The sequence below is a fragment of the Rattus rattus genome, chromosome 4 (genome assembly GCF_011064425.1).
Source record: "Rattus rattus isolate New Zealand chromosome 4, Rrattus_CSIRO_v1, whole genome shotgun sequence".
Taxonomy (NCBI): Eukaryota; Metazoa; Chordata; class Mammalia; order Rodentia; family Muridae; genus Rattus; species Rattus rattus.
In genome coordinates, this window is record NC_046157.1 from 175,611,646 (window position 1) to 175,632,320 (window position 20,675).

At 47.2% G+C, this 20,675-nt stretch overlaps 1 protein-coding gene across 1 annotated transcript; it reads right to left on the reverse strand.

Annotated features, from left to right (window-relative positions):
- Window positions 1-9,016: 9,016 nt before the first annotated feature.
- Window positions 9,017-11,228, reverse strand: Txndc2 (thioredoxin domain containing 2). Its single transcript, XM_032899641.1, has 2 exons — window positions 11,099-11,228; window positions 9,017-10,548 (listed from the first exon to the last, which is right to left on the reverse strand). The coding sequence occupies exons 1-2, from the start codon at window positions 11,226-11,228 to the stop codon at window positions 9,017-9,019; spliced, it is 1,662 nt and encodes a 553-aa protein (XP_032755532.1).
- Window positions 11,229-20,675: the final 9,447 nt, after the last annotated feature.

Sequence of the window (20,675 nt, forward strand, 5' to 3'; positions counted from 1 at the left end):
TCTTTATGGTGTGAGGCCTCCTGAGAGACAAGGTCATAGATGCAGCGTATGTTAATTCTCATGGGAGCAGGGCCTTACAAGACAAGACCGCACACGTGGTCCCTTCTTGCTTCTTCTTCCTTCTCTGCCATGTTGTGAGGCACCAGAGGCTGAACAGATAAGGTCTGTTTAGTCAGGGTTTCTATTCCTGCACAAACATCAGGACCAAGAAGCAAGTTGGGGAGGAAAGGTTTTATTCAGCTTACACTTCCACATGGCTGTTCATCACCAAAGGAAGTCAGGACTGGAACTCAAGCAGGTCAGGAAGCAGGAGCTGATGCAGAGGCCATGGAGGGATGTTACTCACTGGCTTGCTTCCCCTGGCTTGCTCAGCCTGCTTTCTTATAGAACCCATGACCACCAGCCCAGGGACAGCACCACCCACAATGGGCTGGGTCCTCCCCCTTGATCACTAATTGAGAAAATGCCTTACAGCTGGGTCTCATGGAGGCATTTCCTCAAGGGAGGCTCCTTTCTCTGTGATAACTCCAGCTGTGTCAAGTTGACACACAAAACCAGCCAGTCTTTGGTTTTTTGGTTTTTGGTTTTGGGTTTTTTAGGGCTTTTGTTTGTTTGTTTGTTTGTTTGTTTGTTTGTTTGTTTAAGTACCCAGTGTCAGGTAGTCTATTATAGCAGCATGAAACAGACCTATGCAATGTTTCATGTTCCATTTTGACTATATCCATCAGGCCAATTTTAGCGAAAGTTACTTAATGTCGTAATTTGTCATCTGACTAAGACAGATACTATCTAGTCTTAAGGCTACATAATTACAGACTCAAGGAAATCAGAATGACTCAAAGTGAAATAAAATGACTTGCTTAAAAAAAAAAATGGACAGATAAACAGCCCTCGATAGGCTCGGCTCTTCTTGGGGATTTCTAAGAGGGGATAAGGATGACTCCAGAATATTCTTAGTGTGGGCTCTGAGGTGAATGTAGCAGTGTTCAAACACCATTTTCTGAGATCAATACACCTGTGTTGACAGCATTACTTCCTTCCTCCCACTTTCCAAAGTCACCCCCTCCCCCCACTTATCTGACTGGACGGGATTGGATGTGTTCTAGGCATGTACAAGTGACAAATCCAAGGATCTCAACTCCCCGAGTACACACTAGTTCAGGGATTAGGACATGAGCCAGCCAGCCAGAACTGGGATGTCTGTCGAGGTAACTAGTGAACGAGGTTCAATTTGTATCTGATCTCGAGCCAGTAGGCGACCAACGATAAAATCGAGGTGGATGGCAGACCTGAGAAGTAGGGACGTCCTTGCTGTTTGAGGAGCAGGGAAACGGCTGAGTGGGTCTTGCTCGCCAAGTCGGGTGCACAGCCTGAGTCTCATGGGTCCCATGTGATGGAAGGAGAAAATCGACTCTTACAAGCTGTCCCCTGATCTCCACACGTGCACCACGGTGCACACATCCCTATATGCACACATACACACACAAAGGTAATAAAATGTAATAAAACGATTTAAAAAGAATTTCCAATTTCAAGATTTGGTAAAACTTTCTAATTTTGCCAGACCAGGTTTAAGTTGGCTTTGTATTAAGGTTTAAGTCTGAAATGGCCCCCACCTCACTCACACACACTCACACTTCCTCAACACACACACTTTCTCCCTCACACACACTCCACACTCTCACACACTCACACGCGCACTCATATACATGCACACACTCTTTCTTTCTCACACATACTCTCACACACTCTTACACATATAATCACATGCACACATTCTCTCTCTCTCTCTCTCTCTCACATACACACACACACACTCATATACATCCATACACATACTCTCAAACACTCTCTCAAACACTCTTACACATATACATTCTCTCCCACACACACACATACACTCATAAGTGCACATACACACCACATCAGTGTGTGTGGTAGCATGTCTGGTCCTCAGTGGCCAATGCTATTTCAGGAGGTTGTCGAATCATCAGGAGGTAACACCCAGCTAGCGGAAGTGAGGCAGTAGGAGTTTGGATATTATGCCCACTTCTGGTTCTGCCCCATAGTTCTCTGCTCCTGGTGAGCTGCAGCAACAAGACAAGCTGGCTCTTACTCCTGTTTATGTGGGGTAAGTTTCCCACCATTGTGGGCTGTATCTCCTGAAACCGTGAGACAAAACATATCTTTCCTTCATTGATTTATTTGCTTTTCACCAGTTTCCACACAAAGTAACCAGAAAGCTAGTGGATACAGTTCATGTCGCCAGCATACCGCCCAGCTCACACTACCCCGGATCACTCACAGTTCATCTCTAAACAGTAGGGCATCTACTTTGTGTTCTTACATCATATTATGAAGCCAGAATGTTGAGCTAGAACACAGAACCTCTGGCTAAAGTCAGCTAGAGCATCCTTGGACAGATTCTTACCCTTTGTTTCAGTTCCCGTAGGTTTGATACTTTCTAACACTTGCTAGTAGTCCTTGGACTCTACCAGTGAGCAGCACAGACTCTAAGGAACTTCATTCTTGCTTACTATTGGCAATTTCCTTTTTATGTAAGTGAGCAGAAGAAAATATCTATCCCCAGAGACAGCCTGTATCCCACTATACCTTCCGTTCAATAAAATAAGGGGTCACTCTGCTTGGATAATTCTGATTTTTTTCTGAGACAGGATTTCATTATATATCCCTGGTTGAGCTTGAATTCAATATGTAGCCCTCTAACCCTGGCTTAGAGCTAAAGATCTTGTCTTAGTGCCCAGGTGCCGAAACTATAAGCCTGTGCCAGCCAGCACACCCAGCTTTGTCGCTCAGTGAATTTGGGAAGTGCAAACTATTCTTCTACATGCACTCCACCCCAACCCCCACCCCATCAACAGCCTGGGAGGAGGAAGGCCTCAGGACTCAGGCCAGATCCAAATGGCAGATCACCACCCTGCCTGCTAGGATTCTGTGTAAAGGTGACTGACCAGGGAGCCCAGGGATTTCATTCTGGTGTCCTGCTGGGACAGAAGAAGGGGATGCAGAGGACATGACACTTGTGGAGACTCAAGGAGCCTGACAGACCAGAACCTCCTGCTGACAGCTGTGAGCATGTCTCTGGCAGAAGTCTCTCACAGACCCAGAGCCATCCCCTAAGAGTGTTATCACCAAAGCGACAAGAGTTACCTACCATCAGCAGGATGGGACTTCAATCCAGAAAATTCCATAAATATCTTCACTCCTGTCATCACAAGGCCAGCAGTTGGCCTGGCCCCACTGGCACTGAACTCCAGCCTCCCCCCTTCTTTCTCCTGAGCCCCCTCCTTTGTCTCCCTCTAAAATGCCTAATCAGGGCTGGAGAGCTGGCTCAGAGGTTGAGAGCACTGACTGCTCTTCCAGAGGTCCTGAGTTCAACTCCCAGCAATCTCATGGTGGCTCACAACCATCTGTAATGGGATCTGGTGCTCCCTTCCGGTGTGTCTGAAGACAGCGACAGTGTACTTATATGTAATAAATAAATAAATAGAGCTTTAAAAATATAAAATAAAATGCCTAATCAAAATGAGCCCTCCCCGCACCCCATGCAAGGCATTTTAACAACAGTTCCTGATTTAAAAAAAAAAAAAAAACAATTGCATAATATGTTTTACAGAACAGGCAGTCCCCTGAGACATTTTACAATCTTAACTCTTCAAGCAAGGTAACGTTCAAGGTTCACAGAACTCGGGGTCAGGTCGGGAAGCTATAGTCACAAGGATGATGGTCAAGAGCCGTGTTTGCTGCTGGAGTGGCACAAGCTTGCAGCAGCGGGGTGGCACCTGGGTGGGTAAGGCAAGATGACGCCAAGTCTGAGACAAGAGCAGTCTGGTTTCCACAGCAAAGTCTGATGCTAGCCTGGATGATATAGTAAGGCCATGCCAAAAAATTAAATAAAAGTACTGGTTGATTATGAAATCGCAACCTGACCAAAGTAGTAAAAACCAGGAAACAAGAAACTGTATTGAATCAAACCCCTGATGTTACCAGACCCATCAATTCCTGAAAGTCAAACAGAAACAAAGACATCACTAGCCTACCAAGGACACTTGAGGGTGCCTCTTTTCTCCTTACTGGTTGATCTGAAGTGTGGAGGCAGAGAGGGCAGAGAGGCAGGGACTCCTGTACTGTACATTTCTAAGCCGTGTACCCCAGAAGAATCTTTGGCCCTAACCGTTGTCTTGTGAAGTTGTTGGTTGACTTTTATTTTCCCCCAAATTCCTATGTTGAAGGTTCAACTTCCTGTATGCCAGAATATGACTTTATTTGCACAGGATCTTTAAATAGGGGGCTAAGATAAAATGGGGCTGTTAGGGTGGATCCTAACCTGAGTGGTTGCTGTTACAGAAAGTCAGATGCCTAAAGAGAGGCCAGGTTCGCACAGATCCAAATGGACAGCCACACATAAAACAGAGGAAAGCTGCCTGCTTCAGAAGTGGAGTCTTTGGACACCTCCGTTGCAGACTTCTAGGCTCCAGAATTATGAAGAATAGATATCTGACGCTTAAGACACTTGCCCTGGCAGACAAATGAGCTAAAATTCACAAACTTATTTGTACTCCATTGCACCCATGGTCAGAAAGCTTGCAGCACCCAACTCCAGCAACACCTGACTTGACTACTTCTCCACAAGCTACTCTCAAACCTTGGCCGTTTGTCCCCCTGCATTCCCTGCTAATGGAAAATTCCCACACGTGTTACACATCTGCCCTTACGTCAGTAGGAAGTGGCTGAGCATCTCGCACCTCCTTTTAGACGAGACTATTTGATCCTGTTTATTACAGTGGTCCCCAACTTTCCGAATGCTGCCAACCCTTTAAGACGGCTCCTCACGGTGTGGTGACCCTCAGCCATAACATTATTTTCGCTGCTACCTCCTAACTGAAATCTTGCTGCTGTTCTGAATCATAATGTAGACATCTGTATTTTCTGATGGTCTTAGCTGACCCCCATGACAGGGTCGGCCAACCCTCTGAGAATCGCTGGTTTATTAGTTTGTAGGAATAAGTGCTGGTGTTTGCTCCTTTAGCAAATGTCCCTCCTTATTTTTTTATTTCAATTAATTTAATTTATATTTTATCAGGGAGAATTTGGGTCTTGTATATGCCCCAACTCATTTATGGCATTTGTGGTTAAAAGTTGCTTCTCTTACCCACCAGTCAGACAAATGGTTTGTGGGCTCCCTACCCACCAGCCGGCTTTTATGATTTCATATTTTAGTTGTATATCTTAATCCAACCTACATTTATTTTGGTGGTATGCAAGTGGCATATGCACGGAATTTTTTTCCCTCCAAATAGCAAGCTTTCAAGGTACAATATTCTAGGAAAAAAATCCACTCAACAATCCATTAGGCTGAAGCACTTTGCACTTAATTTTCTAGGTTATTAGTGCCAAGATCTGAATACTGGTTATTCTGTCTCATTTTTCTCCATCATCAATACCATTGTCTGGTAATTGCTATTCCAGTTATATATTTAGCTCCCTGACAGGGCAAATCTTCCTTCCATTCTTTACACTTAGGCTTCACGTCCATTCCACTCAGTGAATTAAAGTAAGTTGTTCTATTCTTTCAAAACAGACCGTTGAGACATCGGTTAAAATGACGTGGTCTGAGAAGAGAACTGTCGCTTTATTCAAACCTATTCATCGTATCTCTCTCAAGGACTATTGCTAGGCATTTTATACTGCTGCTATTGTAAATGATGTCATCTCCTGTATTGAATTTTAATTATCACTACATCATATGAAAACTACTGATTTGGGAATATTAAGCTAAATATTGCTGACTTGCGGAGTTTCCTTATTGACCCTAACAGGACTTACTTCCTTCTCACTTTGTAGCCCTGGCTGGCCTGGAACTCAATATGTAAACCAGGCTGGCCTTACAATCACAGATCCACCTGCCTCCGCCTCTAAGTGCTGGGCTTAAAGATGTATGTTACCGTGATTAGCCTTCCATTGTTTTGTATGGCCGTGGTTAAATTATCATCATGTGCTGCCAATATGATTATGTGGAATCCTCACTGTAAACGCTTCCATCAGAGGTTAAGACTAGTTCTCCATTTATTTTATTTATTGTTTAAGTTCATGCCTCATTGTCTCCCAGCAGCACAGGCTGCCCACTGATAGGCCAAGATCCAACTGTCATCCTCAGCCGAAAGAGGCAGCACAAGAAGTGGGTCATGTGACAGGCAGAAGGCAGTAGCATGGCTTTGGGGCAAGCTAGACCGTCAGACACCAGAACCCCACATTGCTTCCCGATGTGTTGGCCCTATAGCGCTTGCCTTCTCGCCTCGATTTCCATTTAGATAGTCCTAAATCTCCCTTAAAATCTATGATCTCACTGGTTGTCAAGGCCATTTTCAAGGTATTGCCTATGATAACCCAGCCACTTCATTAGTCTTGTTTCTGTTATGCCCAATATCTAAGAGGAACAGGTTTAGAAGAGGGAGAGTCTCTCCTCGGCTAATGCTTCAGAAACTCAGCTACAGTTGGCTGACTTGGTGACTGTGGCTCTGAAATAAGGGTGAAGATCATGGTTGGACCCTTGCCATGGAGAAAGCACGTCAACTCATGACCATCAGGAAGCAGAGGAAGTGGATAGGGAAAGGCCAAAGACACATCATCATTCCAGGGTGTGTATGCCCTCAGTGATGCTCTCCTTTCAAATAGGCCCCAAGTGTTCAAGTTTCTCCTACCCCCCAAAGTGGCTTCCTCACCTGGGAATTTCAACACAGGAGGGTTTGGGATCTGGGAACTAAACCTTCCACACATGGGCCTTTAAGAGATTCTTATACTCAAACCATAACAGTAACCCAGCCCTATGCATTCCATTCAGAAATGTCTTTGATGCTACAGCTCTGTGTCTCTGATCCTGTAAATGGCATGGCTTGAAAGAGCTGCAGGCAGTACACTATCCAGACAGGATTCTGGGAGCCTAGAGACTCGGTTAATTCATTAAATTCTGGGCATGTGTGTCTAATCTGATATAATAAAAATTAGTCCTATTCAAGGGAAAATAGGAACAAACTAGAATAGAAAATTCAGAAGAAGTTTCCTTCACTAGAATAAAAAGCAGGTGGGATACAGTCAAAGTCTATGCTCAGGAAAGCGGAAAAGGCACCCATTCACTGTGAGTAGGGCATCTCCTCACTCAGAAGTCATTTGTTCCCCCAGCTCCAGCTTCCGCTGAAGATCAGGAGACACCACATGTGGATCACAGTATGAACTGGGGTTATCAACAGGGAAATGACCATCAAAACAACCCTCGGCCGCTCAGCGTTGCCTCACATTTAGATTCCGTCCATTCACGTGGTTACGGCAAAGCATTAACCCTTCCCTCATGTTCCAAAGCCTGTCAGTCTCTGGTGACAGCATCTAGGGATTTATGAGTTTCCCTTTTCTCTGTGAGGGATGAAGAAACTCAAAATAAAATGTGCCGCCCAATGAGAGCAATTATTGGTGACACAGTATCCCTTCTGCAGCTCCCGTTCCTCATCCCTGGCCCGTGTCTTATCCTTTATACTTTTAGTAGGTCATTCTGAATCAGTTTTGGAAAGAAGGCCAAGCCCTTACAGAATATTCTTTGCTGCCGTCATACTGTCACACAGCTGTCCCTGCGGCAAAGGATCCTGGGACAGAAGTCTCTAAGGAGGGCTAAGGGTGCACAGTGGTGTCCCACTCTCTGTTTTACCTTGCCACACAAAGGCCCAGGGCAGAGGACTAGAGGGTCTGAGTCTTTCCTCGTGAAGAGACCTACAATCATCAGCCCCTAAGATCGGCCTCAAACCTTGCATTAGTGTAAACGTTGGATTGTCACACATTACAGAAGGAATGCCGATCTTTAAAATGTTTGCTCAGACTTAATATTATTTTTAAAAATACTCGGACTCAGTAGGAAGCAGACCATGTTCGCCAGCGCGCACAAAGGGAATGAGAGCGTTCAACAGCTGCAAAGACTCATTGTTATGGGCTGCTCTCTAGAACTCTGCTGTAGTGCCGCGGGTTAACAATATGGCACTGACCACTTAACACTCATTGAGGGCGGCCCCCAGTCACGACCTTGTCGCAGTAAAAACGTCAGCAATAACAATAATAGTCAGAACAACGGGACCCAAAGTCATTTCCGGCAACACAAAGTCACTCGTGGGTATCACACGCTAGTGAACTAGTTGTCTTATTACCTAGAGCCAGCACTGTGTATCAACTAACCCTCAAAGACCCAAGAACAAAACCTCTGGCCCACGTTACCACCCAGTCCAGACCTGGGTCTTCCGTCTTGTAGACCCCTGAGAAGAGGAATCAGCAACCCCGTTCTCAGGAGACAACGCAAGTCCTTTTCTACCAAGGCATGGAGGTTGGCATCAGTGATTGCTCGGACTGGAGCCTCGGAGAAGCCAGGTTTAGGTTTTTCTCTCAGATTTTGTGAGCAGAGACCAGTAAAAATGATCTCTGCAAACTGGAAACAGCCTTGGTGCACGGGCCTCTATCACTCCTAGTACAAAAGAATAGCAAAGACCTGTGACTCATTCCAACCCTTTGTTCCCAGAAGTTTCTTATCGAAACCCCTAAAGATGCCAGCACCAGAAAATACACGACAAGAGCTTCCCACTGATCTTAGGTATGGATCTCTACAGTCTCCTGCACTTCCAGTGCTGCAGCAGATACCCAAAGAGCAAGATTTTCAAGAGGGAAAAAGAAGACTTACGACTTCCACACAGCCATCCAGGAGATAGCTAATTTTGCCTTTCTCCCCCCCAACAACAAGAACAAGAACAACAGCAACAACAACAACAACAACAAAAATATGGCCACTCCATGATTTGATTCTTTCAGGTAAAAGGTGGGCTCCCGTGTTTCTGATATACAAGCAGAACCATTTAGGCGAACACTTTTGTCTTCTGTGGTTGTTGTTGTTGTTGTTGTTGTTGTTCTCGCAAACTAAAGAATAAACCAGCTGTCAACCAGTTTACAGCTTTCCCAGAACATACGATCACTTTAATTCTGCAATGCTCTGTTCAAGTTTTCCCACAAGGGCACCCGAAAATTCACCCACCTTTTCTTCGTTTTTATAAAACTGGAAAGTCGGGAGGTGGAAGACCTCGCAGTCTTGCACCAGTTGCTCACAGTCCTCCGTGTCCACCTCCAAGAATATCACATCTTCGTGCTTCAAAGACAGGGAATAGAAGTGTGGCCTCATCTTTCTGCAAGGGCCACACCAAGGGGCTGAGAAATCTACAGCCACCAGCTTCTCTCCAGCATCTTTGAGCACCCCCTCAAACTCTTCTTTGTCTTTGATCACTCTCACCATGCCTTCCTCCAGGGTCTCTATTTCTACTTCATAAGGGAAGATGTCGCTCTCCGAGGGCTGCGCTTCATCTTCTGAAGACTTGATGTCATCTTCCTGGGACTGGACGGTGTCTTCTGCGGACACGGGGATTTCTTCCTTAGACTGGACGGTGTCTTCTTGGGACATGGGGATTTCTTCCTTGGCCTGGACGGTGTCTTCTGGGGACACGGTGATTTCTTCCTTGGACTGGACGGTGTCTTCTGAGGGCTTAGAGATATCTCCCTCCTTGGATGGGAGGCTGTCTTCTAAGGGCTTGTGGATTTTACTCTCCTTGGACTGGATGAAGTCTTCTGAGGACTTGGGGGGTTCGCTCTCCTTGGATGGGATGCTGTCTTTTAAGGGCTTGTGGATTTTACCCTCCTTAGGCTGGGCGGAGTCCTGTGAGGACTTGGGGATTTTGTTCTCCTTGGACTGGATGCTGTCTTTCAAGGGCTTGCGAATTTTACTCTCCTTGGACTTCATGCTGTCTTTCACTTGTTTGTTGATTTTACCTCCCTTGGATTGAATGGTGTCTGAGGACTTGGGCATGTCCCCTTTCTTGGATTGGATGGTATCTTCTAAAGACCTGGCTGTGTCATCCTTTTTGGATTGGATGGGGTCTTCTGAGGACTTGGGCATGTCCCCATTCTTGGATTGGATGGTATCTTCTAAAGACTTGGCCGTGTCATCCTTTTTGGATTGGATGGGGTCTTCTGACAACTTGGGCATGTCCCCTTTCTTGGATTGGATGGAGTCTTCTGACAACTTGGGCATGTCCCCTTTCTTGGATTGGATAGAGTCTTCTGAAGGCTTGAATATGTCCCCTTTCTTGGATTGGATGAGGTCTTCTGAGGACTTGGGCTTTTCAGCCTCCCTGTCATGGGTACCATTTGCTGCAGGCTTGAGAGTGCTCCCCTGTTTGGGATAGGTGGTTATTGCCAAGGACTTGGGGATGTTGCTAGAGTTGGTCTGCTTGGAGTAGCTTGAGGTTTTAGAAATGTCTTCCTGTTTCAGCTGAGTGTTTTTTGTTGAGGACTTGGGGCTCCCTTCATGTTTGGGGTAGATGGTGTTCTCTGAGAACATGGAGGAGCTACTAACCTGCTGTGGGGCCTCAGACTCTTCTGTGGACATATGAAGCATGTTGCCGACCACGGAAGCAATGACTTTTTCTTTGGACTGGGCTGTATCCAAGAACTCTGGAATCAGAAAAGCCTCATTTTTGGATAGAACCTATAACAGATTTTTCTGAGCAACAACAAAGCTAAATTAAATCAAAATGCAAAAGAAAAAAACAAAAGATTGACCAAAGAAGACTTATTTTTTTAAACTTTTTTTAAAGATTTTGATAGATAGATAGATAGATAGATAGATAGATAGATAGATAGATAGATAGATAGATAGATAAAGAGTACACTGTAGCTGTTTTCAGACACACCAGAAGAGAGCATCGGATCCCATTGCAGATGATTACGAGCTACCATGTGGTTGCTGGGAATTGAACTCAGGACCTCTGGAATGGCAGTCAGTGCTCTTAACCACCGAGCCATGTCTCCAGCCCCAGAAGACTTATTCTTAGAGACCATGAAGACATCTGATGAATGGTGTCCAGATCGGAGTCGTGCCATTCACCAGACAACCAAGCATCAGCCACGACACAGGTCTTTCATGTATGTTTCTTGCTCTAACACTGCCACCTGCTCCCCTCACCCAGAGCTCCCCAAGGCAGCCCTCCTCTTTCCCTCTTACCATTGCTACCCCTTTCATTTGCTTTTCCTCCATTGTTAAGTTTCACATCTGACTCTTCAGGGGCTCCTGCTTGGACGCTGTCCACCTCCAACCCCTTGTCCTTACTCAGCTTTTGGTTCTTCTTAAACATTTCCTCTATGGCCAAACTAAGAACAAAATACACTAACTGCTTAATGTTCAGGCAGCACTCCACAGCTGACGTTCCTAACCAGTGCCCCCAACAGCGACCTTCGGGAGCTTCGAGGCAGCCTCAGGGCTGGTAGTTATGCTGTGTGAAGCTGGGGCTGCACAAGCAGGCATTATTTCCTCAAGGGCAACCAACCACTGAGGTCAGATGCATTGTGAGCAACACCTTAGAGATGGGGCCTTAGAGAAGTTGCACAGCTAGGGTAGGTCAAGGTTCAAAGCCCATGCTCAAATATTATCCTGGACTCTTTGCCAAGTGGTCTGTCCACACCAGGAAAATAAACCAGCTTTCTTGTTAATTTCCACCCAGGGTTCTCTTTATGAGAACCATTAGTTATGTTATTCCCATTTTCTATTGCCGTCACAAAAATAACTGAAGCTATTGTGCACTTATAAAGACATATTCATTTAGTTCTAAGTTCTGGAGATTTAAGGGAATGATATCGGCATCTACTTGGCTCTTACGAAGGCTTCATAATGGAGATGAGGTCCCAGCACTAAGGAAAGCAGGAACAAGAAAATCACATGAGGACATGGGAAGTCGGAGCACGGCGAGGAGCTATACACACTCTGTCCTGGTTAGGGTTACTATTGCTGTGGTCAAACACCAGGCCCAAGAGCATCAGCGTGAAGAAAAGGCTTGTTTGACTTACAAATCCCGAATCAGTCCACTGAGAAAAGTCAAGGCAGGGACTTAAACTGGGCAGGATCCTGGAGGCAGGAGCTGATGCAGAAGCCATGGAGGGATGCTGCCTACTGGCTTGCTCAACCTCCTTTCTTATAGAACCCAGGACCAAGGGGTACTATCACCCACCATGCTGGGGCCTTCTTCATCCATTACTAATTAAGAAAATGCACCACAGGTGTGCTCACAGCCCAGTCTCCTGAAGGCAGGTTTTCAGCTGGGGATCTCCCTCTGAGATGCCTCAGGTTTGTGTCAAGCTTTCCTTATAAATTACCTAGGATCCCACGAGAACCACCTCGATCCCCTCTGGAACGAGACCCCCCTAAAGACAGCAGGTCACATCTCAACATTCCTATACTAGAAGCAAGCTTCTAACTCACGAACACTTGGGGGAACAAACTGCAGTGCCCAGGGTAACTACCTGCTAAGTATCACCTCTGAGAAGTACCACACGAGAGGACTGACTGACTGTCTCTTCCCTTCTCCCTGAGCCCTCCTCGTGTTCCACCATCCTCCTACTTTCTGTCTGAAGAGCAGCTTCCGTCCCAGTTGAATCAGCCATGCATACTTCACTATGCATAACTGCAGTCAAATTACCCTTCCACAGGCTGGGGTGAAGCTCAGTAGTATAGCTTGCCTAGCACACATGAAGCTCTGGGTTCTATCTTTAGCAACTCAAATGCACGCACACTCCTGTATGTGCATACTGCACACATGCAAGTAAGCATGCTCATGCAAGCATACACACACCTTTCAGAAAGAGTTCAGTTATCATTTTGAGGTCATTTGCTTGTTTTCCACATTTACTCTGCATAGTGATCCAGTCCTGGGAATAAAGGTGAAATTGATGTTTTGCATGTAAGAAAAAAATTTAAATTATTTTGTGTATACAGATTTTGTCTACATGCATACCTGTCCACCACTTACATGCCTGGTGTCCACAGAGGCCATAAAAGGACATCAGATGCCCCAAAACTGGAGTTAAAGACAGTTGTGAGCTGTCATGTGCGTGCTGGGAATTGAACTCGGGACCCCTGGAAGAGCAGTAGAGTGCTCTTAACCACTGAGCCACCTCTCCAATCCAAAGTTTGCATTCTTCACAGAGACTTATTTCTGTGTTTCTTTCACCACACTATACTAACAATCAAAATTAAGAAGGTCGTCTAAACAGTGGCGTGGCCTTGTTGTCTACAGATTGAAACATCTACTAGAAGTGATTAATCACCTGGGCTTTGATATCAAACATATTCTACTAAGGAAATTAATGCTGGTATCAGCACATGCATTTTTTCAATAGAATATATATTATCTGTCCCCCCCCAAGTCTTGATCATACCCACCCCACTGCCCCTTTCCCTCCTCCTCAGGCAATCTCAACACCTTCCTCCCTCACTCCATGTCTTGTCTCTTTTCCACAGCCCACTGAGTCCGATAAGCACTGTCAATGGGAATGCTACTGGTCTTGTTGGTTTGATCCTGTGTGGCAGCCATGTCTTACCAGGAGGCAGCGTCTCACAGCACTCATCCCCTGCCTCTTGCACCCTTCTGCCCGCTCTTCTATGCTCCCATGAGCCTTGTGGGCAGGGTTAATACAGGTGTTTCATTTAGGGCTGAGTGACAATTGTTGGTGTCATAGAAGGGATATTGTTACACGAGCTATGTTCCTTGGATGTGGGCTTTGCAATGGAAAGGCAGCAATGGATGATGACATCATGATGCAGATGCAATGGATGATGACATCATGATGCAGATGCAATGGATGATGACATCATGATGCAGATGCAATGGATGATGACATCATGATGCAGATGCAATGGATGATGACATCATGATGCAGATGCAATGGATGATGACATCATGATGCAGATGCAATGGATGATGACATCATGATGCAGATGCAATGGATGATGACATCATGATGCAGATGCAATGGATGACGACACTGTGATGAAGATGAGACTTCCAGCTGAGAGGAAGAAGGAAGACCTTCTCTTCCATGCTGTAAATGGGAAAGCCAGAGGGTAGGCATGAATCTGGTCTCTCCCCTCCAGCCCGAAGCATCGGCATAGACATTGGTTTCATGCGCCCGCATGAAACCTCAAAGCTGGAAGTCATGCTCCCGTGCTCTAACTGGGGAATGGGGGGGGGTGCAGGAAGAGCCACATCCAGATGGATTCCGCAGCCTATCCAGTACTTGTCCCAGCACAACATGGGCACCAGCCTGAGACAGTGGGGCAGGCTCTGGCCCCTCTAGCCTGCAGGGAAAATGCTATGGATCTGTCTGCCCCGCACATACCTGAGGCTGGGAACATAGACCATAGAGGTCTAGAGAAAGCAAAGCAGCCATGCTGCTGGGAAAGGGGATATGGTCAGAGGCAAGAACCGCTGTATTAGAAAGAGGGCAGTGTCTCCCAATACAGTGAGGGACCCCTTGTGCTCCTCAGCCCAGGGCCGAGCAAAGCCAGGCCACCAAGAGGTCAGAGTGCCTGGCACAGTGAATCCATATACTCTGTGTGCATGGGAAGGGAAGGAACCTACAGCAAAGAGAGCCCCGGGTGCTGAAATTCTAACAGGCACATTTAATTTGTCACGCCTGCTTCCCCGAACTCCTTCTTAATCCCATTGAGGAAAGGCCCACGGGGAGGATTTAGATCTATTTTAGAAAAATGCACTGCACCAGACCATCTTAGCAGGAGCAAAGAAATGTGCCCTGCTGTGGCTGCTGGCTTGGGGATCTTGGTCGTGTGTTAGCTTGGCGGAGATCTGCTGGTTGTTTTCCTCTTTCTCTCGCAGCTGATGGATTCCAAGGCATTTGAAATACTAATGGTGCTGAAGAACTTCCATTCCATCCGTTGTAACCTATGTTTTTCTTCCGCACGGGCGTGTCTCCCAGTTGCTCAGGAACCCTTATGTGAGCCCGGGTGTGTCTTAAGAAGCAAATAACCAGCTATTTCAGGCGCGAGATGGTTTCGGCAGTTATGAAGTAGCCTGAAAGGATCTTATTTGGTCTCCAAACAGTGACAGTGCGCAGTACTGCAGAACAGGTCTGCCCATGGGGCTGCTGCCTCCAACACTGCAGGAAGGCGGTGGGGAGGAGGCCGCCACTACCACCACCAAGGCTGGCTTCGAGAGCTTTCTGCCAGAGACGCAGTCCCAGAGTGAGCCTCTGGGTTCCCTCTCAGCTCAAATCTAGAGGTGAACATTGGCGTTCGGCTCCTGTGTTCCCTCTCTCCAGGCTTTCAGAGAGAAAGAGCAGAGCCAGATGTGAACAATGCCCTCCTTCTTCAGCAGGTTCATGGAGAATCTAAGTTGTACCCAGATCCCCAGCTGTGAGGCCCGCCACGACTGCGATGTCGAGCTACCTGTTCAAAGGAAGCTGGAATTGGCGTTGGGAACTCACTTCTGCCTCTGTAAGAGAACGCTGGGGACTAGTCTCACCTACTGGCTGGCATAAATTGTGAGTCTTTGATTTAAGAAACAGTACAGATTCCTAACAGAGGAGTTAGCAAGCTGATTTGTGGAAAGAAGACTAAACTGACCCCCTTTGCCTGTGTTGGTTCTGTTCCCCACTGCTTTGACATAATGCCCGCCAGAGACAACCGTGGAGGGGGTCGAGTTCTGTCGGCTCACAGTTTCAGAGGGCGTTCAGTCATCATAGCAAGGGAAACATGGCAGAGGTTTGTTCTTTTTGGGCAGAGAACAGGACTGGAAACAGGCATAGGCCACCAAACCCCACCTCTACCATCCTGACCTCAGCTCCTAAAGTTTCAAAACTTGTCTGCTTGCCCTCGCTCTTGCCGACAAGTTCACCGGCCCTGCTCTTGAGGCACGCATGGCTTCCCTGGTGTTAGAACCTCCTTCTTTGGGACTCTAGCTCACACTGACGACCAGCTGAGGCACGGAGCTTCACGGGTGAAACAACTACAGAGTTCATGGCCTTTCCATCAGGAGACAGCCATTGTTGGACTAGCCGGGCCACAGCCTGTAAGCCGTTCAAATAAATCCCCCTTTTAATGTGTACAAATTCATCCTATCATTCTATTCTCAGAGAAGCCTGACTAATACAACCTCTGAATAAAGAAAAGGCAGAGAGATGGAAGGAACTGTTCCCATAAGAGTTTTAAAAACTGTTCACGGAAAGTGAGAAGAAGGAGGAGGAGGAGGAGGAGGAGGAGGAGGAGGAGGAGGAGGAGGACGAGGACGAGGACGAGGAGAAGAAGAAGAAGAAGAAGAAGAAGAAGAAGAAGAAGAACAACAACAACAACAACAACAACAACAACAACAACAACAACAACAACATTGGAAAGCAAATGTTTAAGCCAATAAAAGTCTAGAATGCCACAAACCAGGACACCATCCCAAGCGACACCATCCCAAGCCCTCGGCCCTCCAGTCCTACCACACAGCAGATGAAATGGGAGTCATGTGGTCTACGTCTCTCCTCTCCTGCCCAAACATAAGCTGCTTGGGGATGAAGCCTTGGTGGCTCTAGCTTCTTGTACAGTGTGCCGTACCACAGATGCTCAGAGACAACTTGTACAGCAGGACTGAAATGCCCGTGTCTTGTGAGTTCCTCTCCCCCACCCTCTTTTGCCCCTCCAAGGTAAATACCCAATTAATTTCAGTAGAAGACGGGAAAGAATAAAACTGACATTTTAGTGCTAGACTCTTGTTTAGTATAAACTACCGCTGTCTTCAATGGTACTGTCTGAGCTTAACCTAGACGCTAACCTGCTGTCCCCAAATCTATGATTAGAAGGTGGGGAGAGGCTGGGCAAAGAGGAGCAGATAGGGGTGAGCGTCACATGGAGAGGAGGGGCAGAACAAGGGATGAGGTGGCCGCAGGCTGGGCTAGACATTTCACTGCGGGTTTCCGAGTCAGACTTTTACTTGTAGCAGGGTGTGTGTTGTCTGAAGGAGCAAGGTCTCTCCGTAGGCTCAGGTGTTTGAACAGTTGTTTCCCTAGTTGGTGACAGTAGTGGGGGTTTTTGGAACCTTTCGGAGGTGTAACCTTGCTGGAGGGAATCTGAGGGCTTATAGTCTCCCCCCACTTCCAGTTCACTCTCTCTGCTTCATGTTCGGACATGTTTGACCATGTGATATCTCTGTCTCCTTCGTGTGGAAGGGAATTGTGACCCAGCAGCTTCCTCCTCATGCTGCTGTGCCTCCCTGACCACTGGGCACTCACCTTCACTTCTAGGAGTGCTGGCCAAAACAAACTCTTTAAAAAGTAAGTCCCTTCTGGTCATGGCGGCTGTGGTTTCATTTGGTTGTGGTATTCTCTCACAGCAACAACGAAAAAAATAATAATGAACGTGTGGTGTCACAGAAACATCTTGAGTGTCAGAGAAACGCTACTCTCTGAGTGGCACTGTAGCAGACCCACTTTTGAATGTTCACGCCTAGCACTTCTCCAGTAAGTCTGTCTGACGCCATTCTCTGTTGTCTTCATAGAATATTATTGCAGACTGGGTAAAAAATGAAATAGTTTATTTCCCTCAGCCTCACTTCAAATCTGATAAGTCCAAGATCATCAGTCATCTGGCCAGGATCTTTGTGTCACACCATGTTATGTCAAAGGCAAGAGAGGAGAAGAGCTGGACCTCACGGAGGCATTGGTCTCAAATGAAGTCCCCTTCTTTCAGATAACTACAGCTTGTGTCGAGTTGACATGAGACTGGCCAGCACACCCTGTAACAGGTTGGGAGTGAGGGATGCTGGGAAAACCCGATGGCCAGGTCCATCACCTCAGTTAGCAATCTGTCCTTCAAAGGCACACTCCCTGTGACCTGGTTTCTCTAAGCAGACCAGAACTTCCAGTTTCCACCAAAGTCTAATCGAATTTTTAATCCATCAGTGGGTGAAACACCCACAAACACAGCCAAAGATGTGCCTCGCTAGCCTCCAAGATGTCTCTTGGTCCAACCAAGTTGATTGGAGATCCACCTTCCCAAGAGTCTGGCAGGAGGTAACTGTATTTAAGCTGGAAGGTTGCCTGATCCAGGGAAGGAAGAGGGAAGAGGGTAGTGGGAAAAGCTAGGGGAACCTTGGAGCCAAGACACGGAAACCAGAACGAGGGAGAGTCCAGGAGATAAAGAGAGAATGCATCTACCGGAGCCAGCGGTGGGTACATTTCTAACGGTCTTTGACAGCCCAAAATAAAGAAACTGAGTGGACAGAGGACCGAGACTCACTTTTTAGAACTGTGTGAGAGTGACAGAAAGAGGTAGCAGAGGAGACATCACACTTCCGCTGATCGGAATCAGCAAAGACACAAGCATGGATGGAGATTGACAGTTGCAGGGAGCAGTGTGGAAAGAAGTGGAAGGCAGGATCACAAAAGCTCTGGAGTGGACCTTGAAAACAAGGAGGAGGTTCGCTTTCAGACAAATAGAAAGACTTGTCCTTATAAATCCAGGGAGAAGTGCATCAAAACAGAGAACACTCATCCAGGCTCACTGGCATACACCAGTTTGAGCACCGAGTTATCAACCAGTCATGGCCACAGACCCCACAGAGTCTAGATGGCTGAACCCAGGCGCGTGAGTTATTTCCAAGGCATTAAGAACTTCACTGAGGGATGAGGAGTGGTTTCCACCTCAACACCAAGGACAAGCGGAAGACACAACCAACCTTCTGGAAGAATCAGGCCAGCCATGAGTCAAGCCGTCAAGTCCCTTTTAATAGCGTGATTCTGCTCTTCCAGCCAGACCTGATTAACCCTTAGCTCCCTGGGCAAAAAGCACCCTCCTGAGATATGACAACGGGTTTCAAAATAGGATAGGTCTCAGCCTGGATACTGCCTGCCCTACTTTCCTACTGTGTAGAATTCAGAATGTTATTTAAGTTTCTCAGGGTCCTTCCTTACAAACAAGGTTGACTGGGCTGGGCATGTAGCTGAGTTGAGAACTTCTTGGCACCTGCAAGTTTCCGGGTTCAATCCTCAGCCCTGCGGGGTCGGGGGAAATGCCTCACGCATTAGAGCTGTGCACTGTTCTCAGAGTTTTGTGGACAAACTGGGCTATAATTTGATAGTAGCTTCTGGGAACATAAGGGCCCTTTATCCTCCCCCTCCCCCCGAATAACGAGTAAAGACAAGAAGGAATATTGCCAGCTTATATTTGACCTCTAGCCCATTTTATCAGTTGATGATCTTGGGCAATTCGGCTTGGAGTCTCAGTTCCCTCATCTGTAGAATGAAGATGACAACATCGGCCTCATAAATATTGTGAAAGTCAAAAGATGGCCGGGTGGGAGACACCTAGAACAGAGTTGGGCACAGCAGCCTCTCTACTCGGACAGATCATCGTTTTGGAGTTCTTTTCTGGTACCTTGGCCTCCTGTACTTTTTTTTTTTTTTTTAATGTTTTATTGATTCTTTGTGAGTTTCATATCATGTACCCTAGTCCCATTCATCTATCTGCCTGTCCCCCTCATATCTACCCTCTGCCTTTCAAACTCTTCCTACCCAAATAAAAACTATAACACACAAACAAGCAACAACAACAACAACAACAAAACAGAGCATAGAAAAGATCTCATCCTAGACGCTGTAGTGTGTCACAGTGTGTCCCTCTGCCCACACAGCTTCACTTGCAAATGTTCATTGCAGTGAGTCACTGGTCTGGTTCAAGGTCTCTGGTTTCTGGGACACCATCGACATCGGATCCTCCTGGTTATCCTGTTGTTCCCCTGTGTCATGGAGATTCTGCAGCTCTGGAACAGCAGGACTGGCCCTTTCACAAGTCCCAACTGTTCAGAGATGATGTAGATTTTGAGATGGGCCAAGTCAAAGCCCTGAGTCTGGGCGTGGGTGGAGCTGAGCTGGTCAGCCGGGTTCTCCCATATCCACACCACCAGGGCCAGCTCTCCAGCACTGTTCTAGCTAGACCACCCACTTCCACCCAGCACAGGAGGCACTGACAGCTCCCCTGTTCTCACGCCCTTAGGGCCAGCTCTCCTGACTGCTGCAGGTGGGAAGGAGCACATGGGGTTAGAGAAGCACTACCCCCACCCCCACACCACCTCACAGGAGCATCACCTCTATGCCGCTGCATGGCAGGCGAGCGGTGAGGTCAGCTCTCCCACACTCCCAACATCAGGGCTCCCAACATCCACTGTGCTGCTCAGGCAAGCTGCTCTCCCAAGTGCTGCCAGCATGAGAGATGGAGCAAGCTCTCCAGAGTACTGCTTCCAGTGAGAGGCAGGACCAGTTACACCCAGCCCCTGGACACCCACAGGGCCCCCAGCCTGGACCAGGGACATCCCCATGTTCTTTAGTGGCAATATGCGTCACGGACATCGACGCCAATCCTTGCCACCGTGTAGCCAACAGACTCAGACTCGGCCCTCAGTGGCAGCTCTGGCTGGGACCTTACCATGGGCCGGCCACTCACACCAGGCTACTCCTGTCTAGCCTCAAATCTCCAGTTCCACCTCTTCCTAATGCTCAAGCTGCTCCCCTTCTCTTTCTCCCCCACTGGGACCACCACATACTCCCACATTGTGGTGGCTCCCCCCACAGGCTGGTCATGAGGCTGGTGAGACGCTGGGTGACGTCTTTATCCATGCTGTATGTCGTGTGGGCAAGCAGGTGTCTATGGCCTGCCTGTGTTCTGAACCAGAGGACAGGTCTTGAAGGGTGGCATGGTAGTCTGCAGGTCTCTGTTTTCCTCCTTCCACACTGTGCTGCCTCGATTTAATTTA

Coding starts and splice junctions, on each gene's coding strand:
- Txndc2 (XM_032899641.1), bottom strand. CDS start 11,228: ATGTTTAAGAAGAACCAAAAGCTGAGTAAGGACAAGGGGTTGGAGGTG. Junction 10,549..11,098: donor AAATGAAAGGGGTAGCAATG/GTAAGAGGGAAA, acceptor TTCTGATTCCAG/AGTTCTTGGATACAGCCCAG.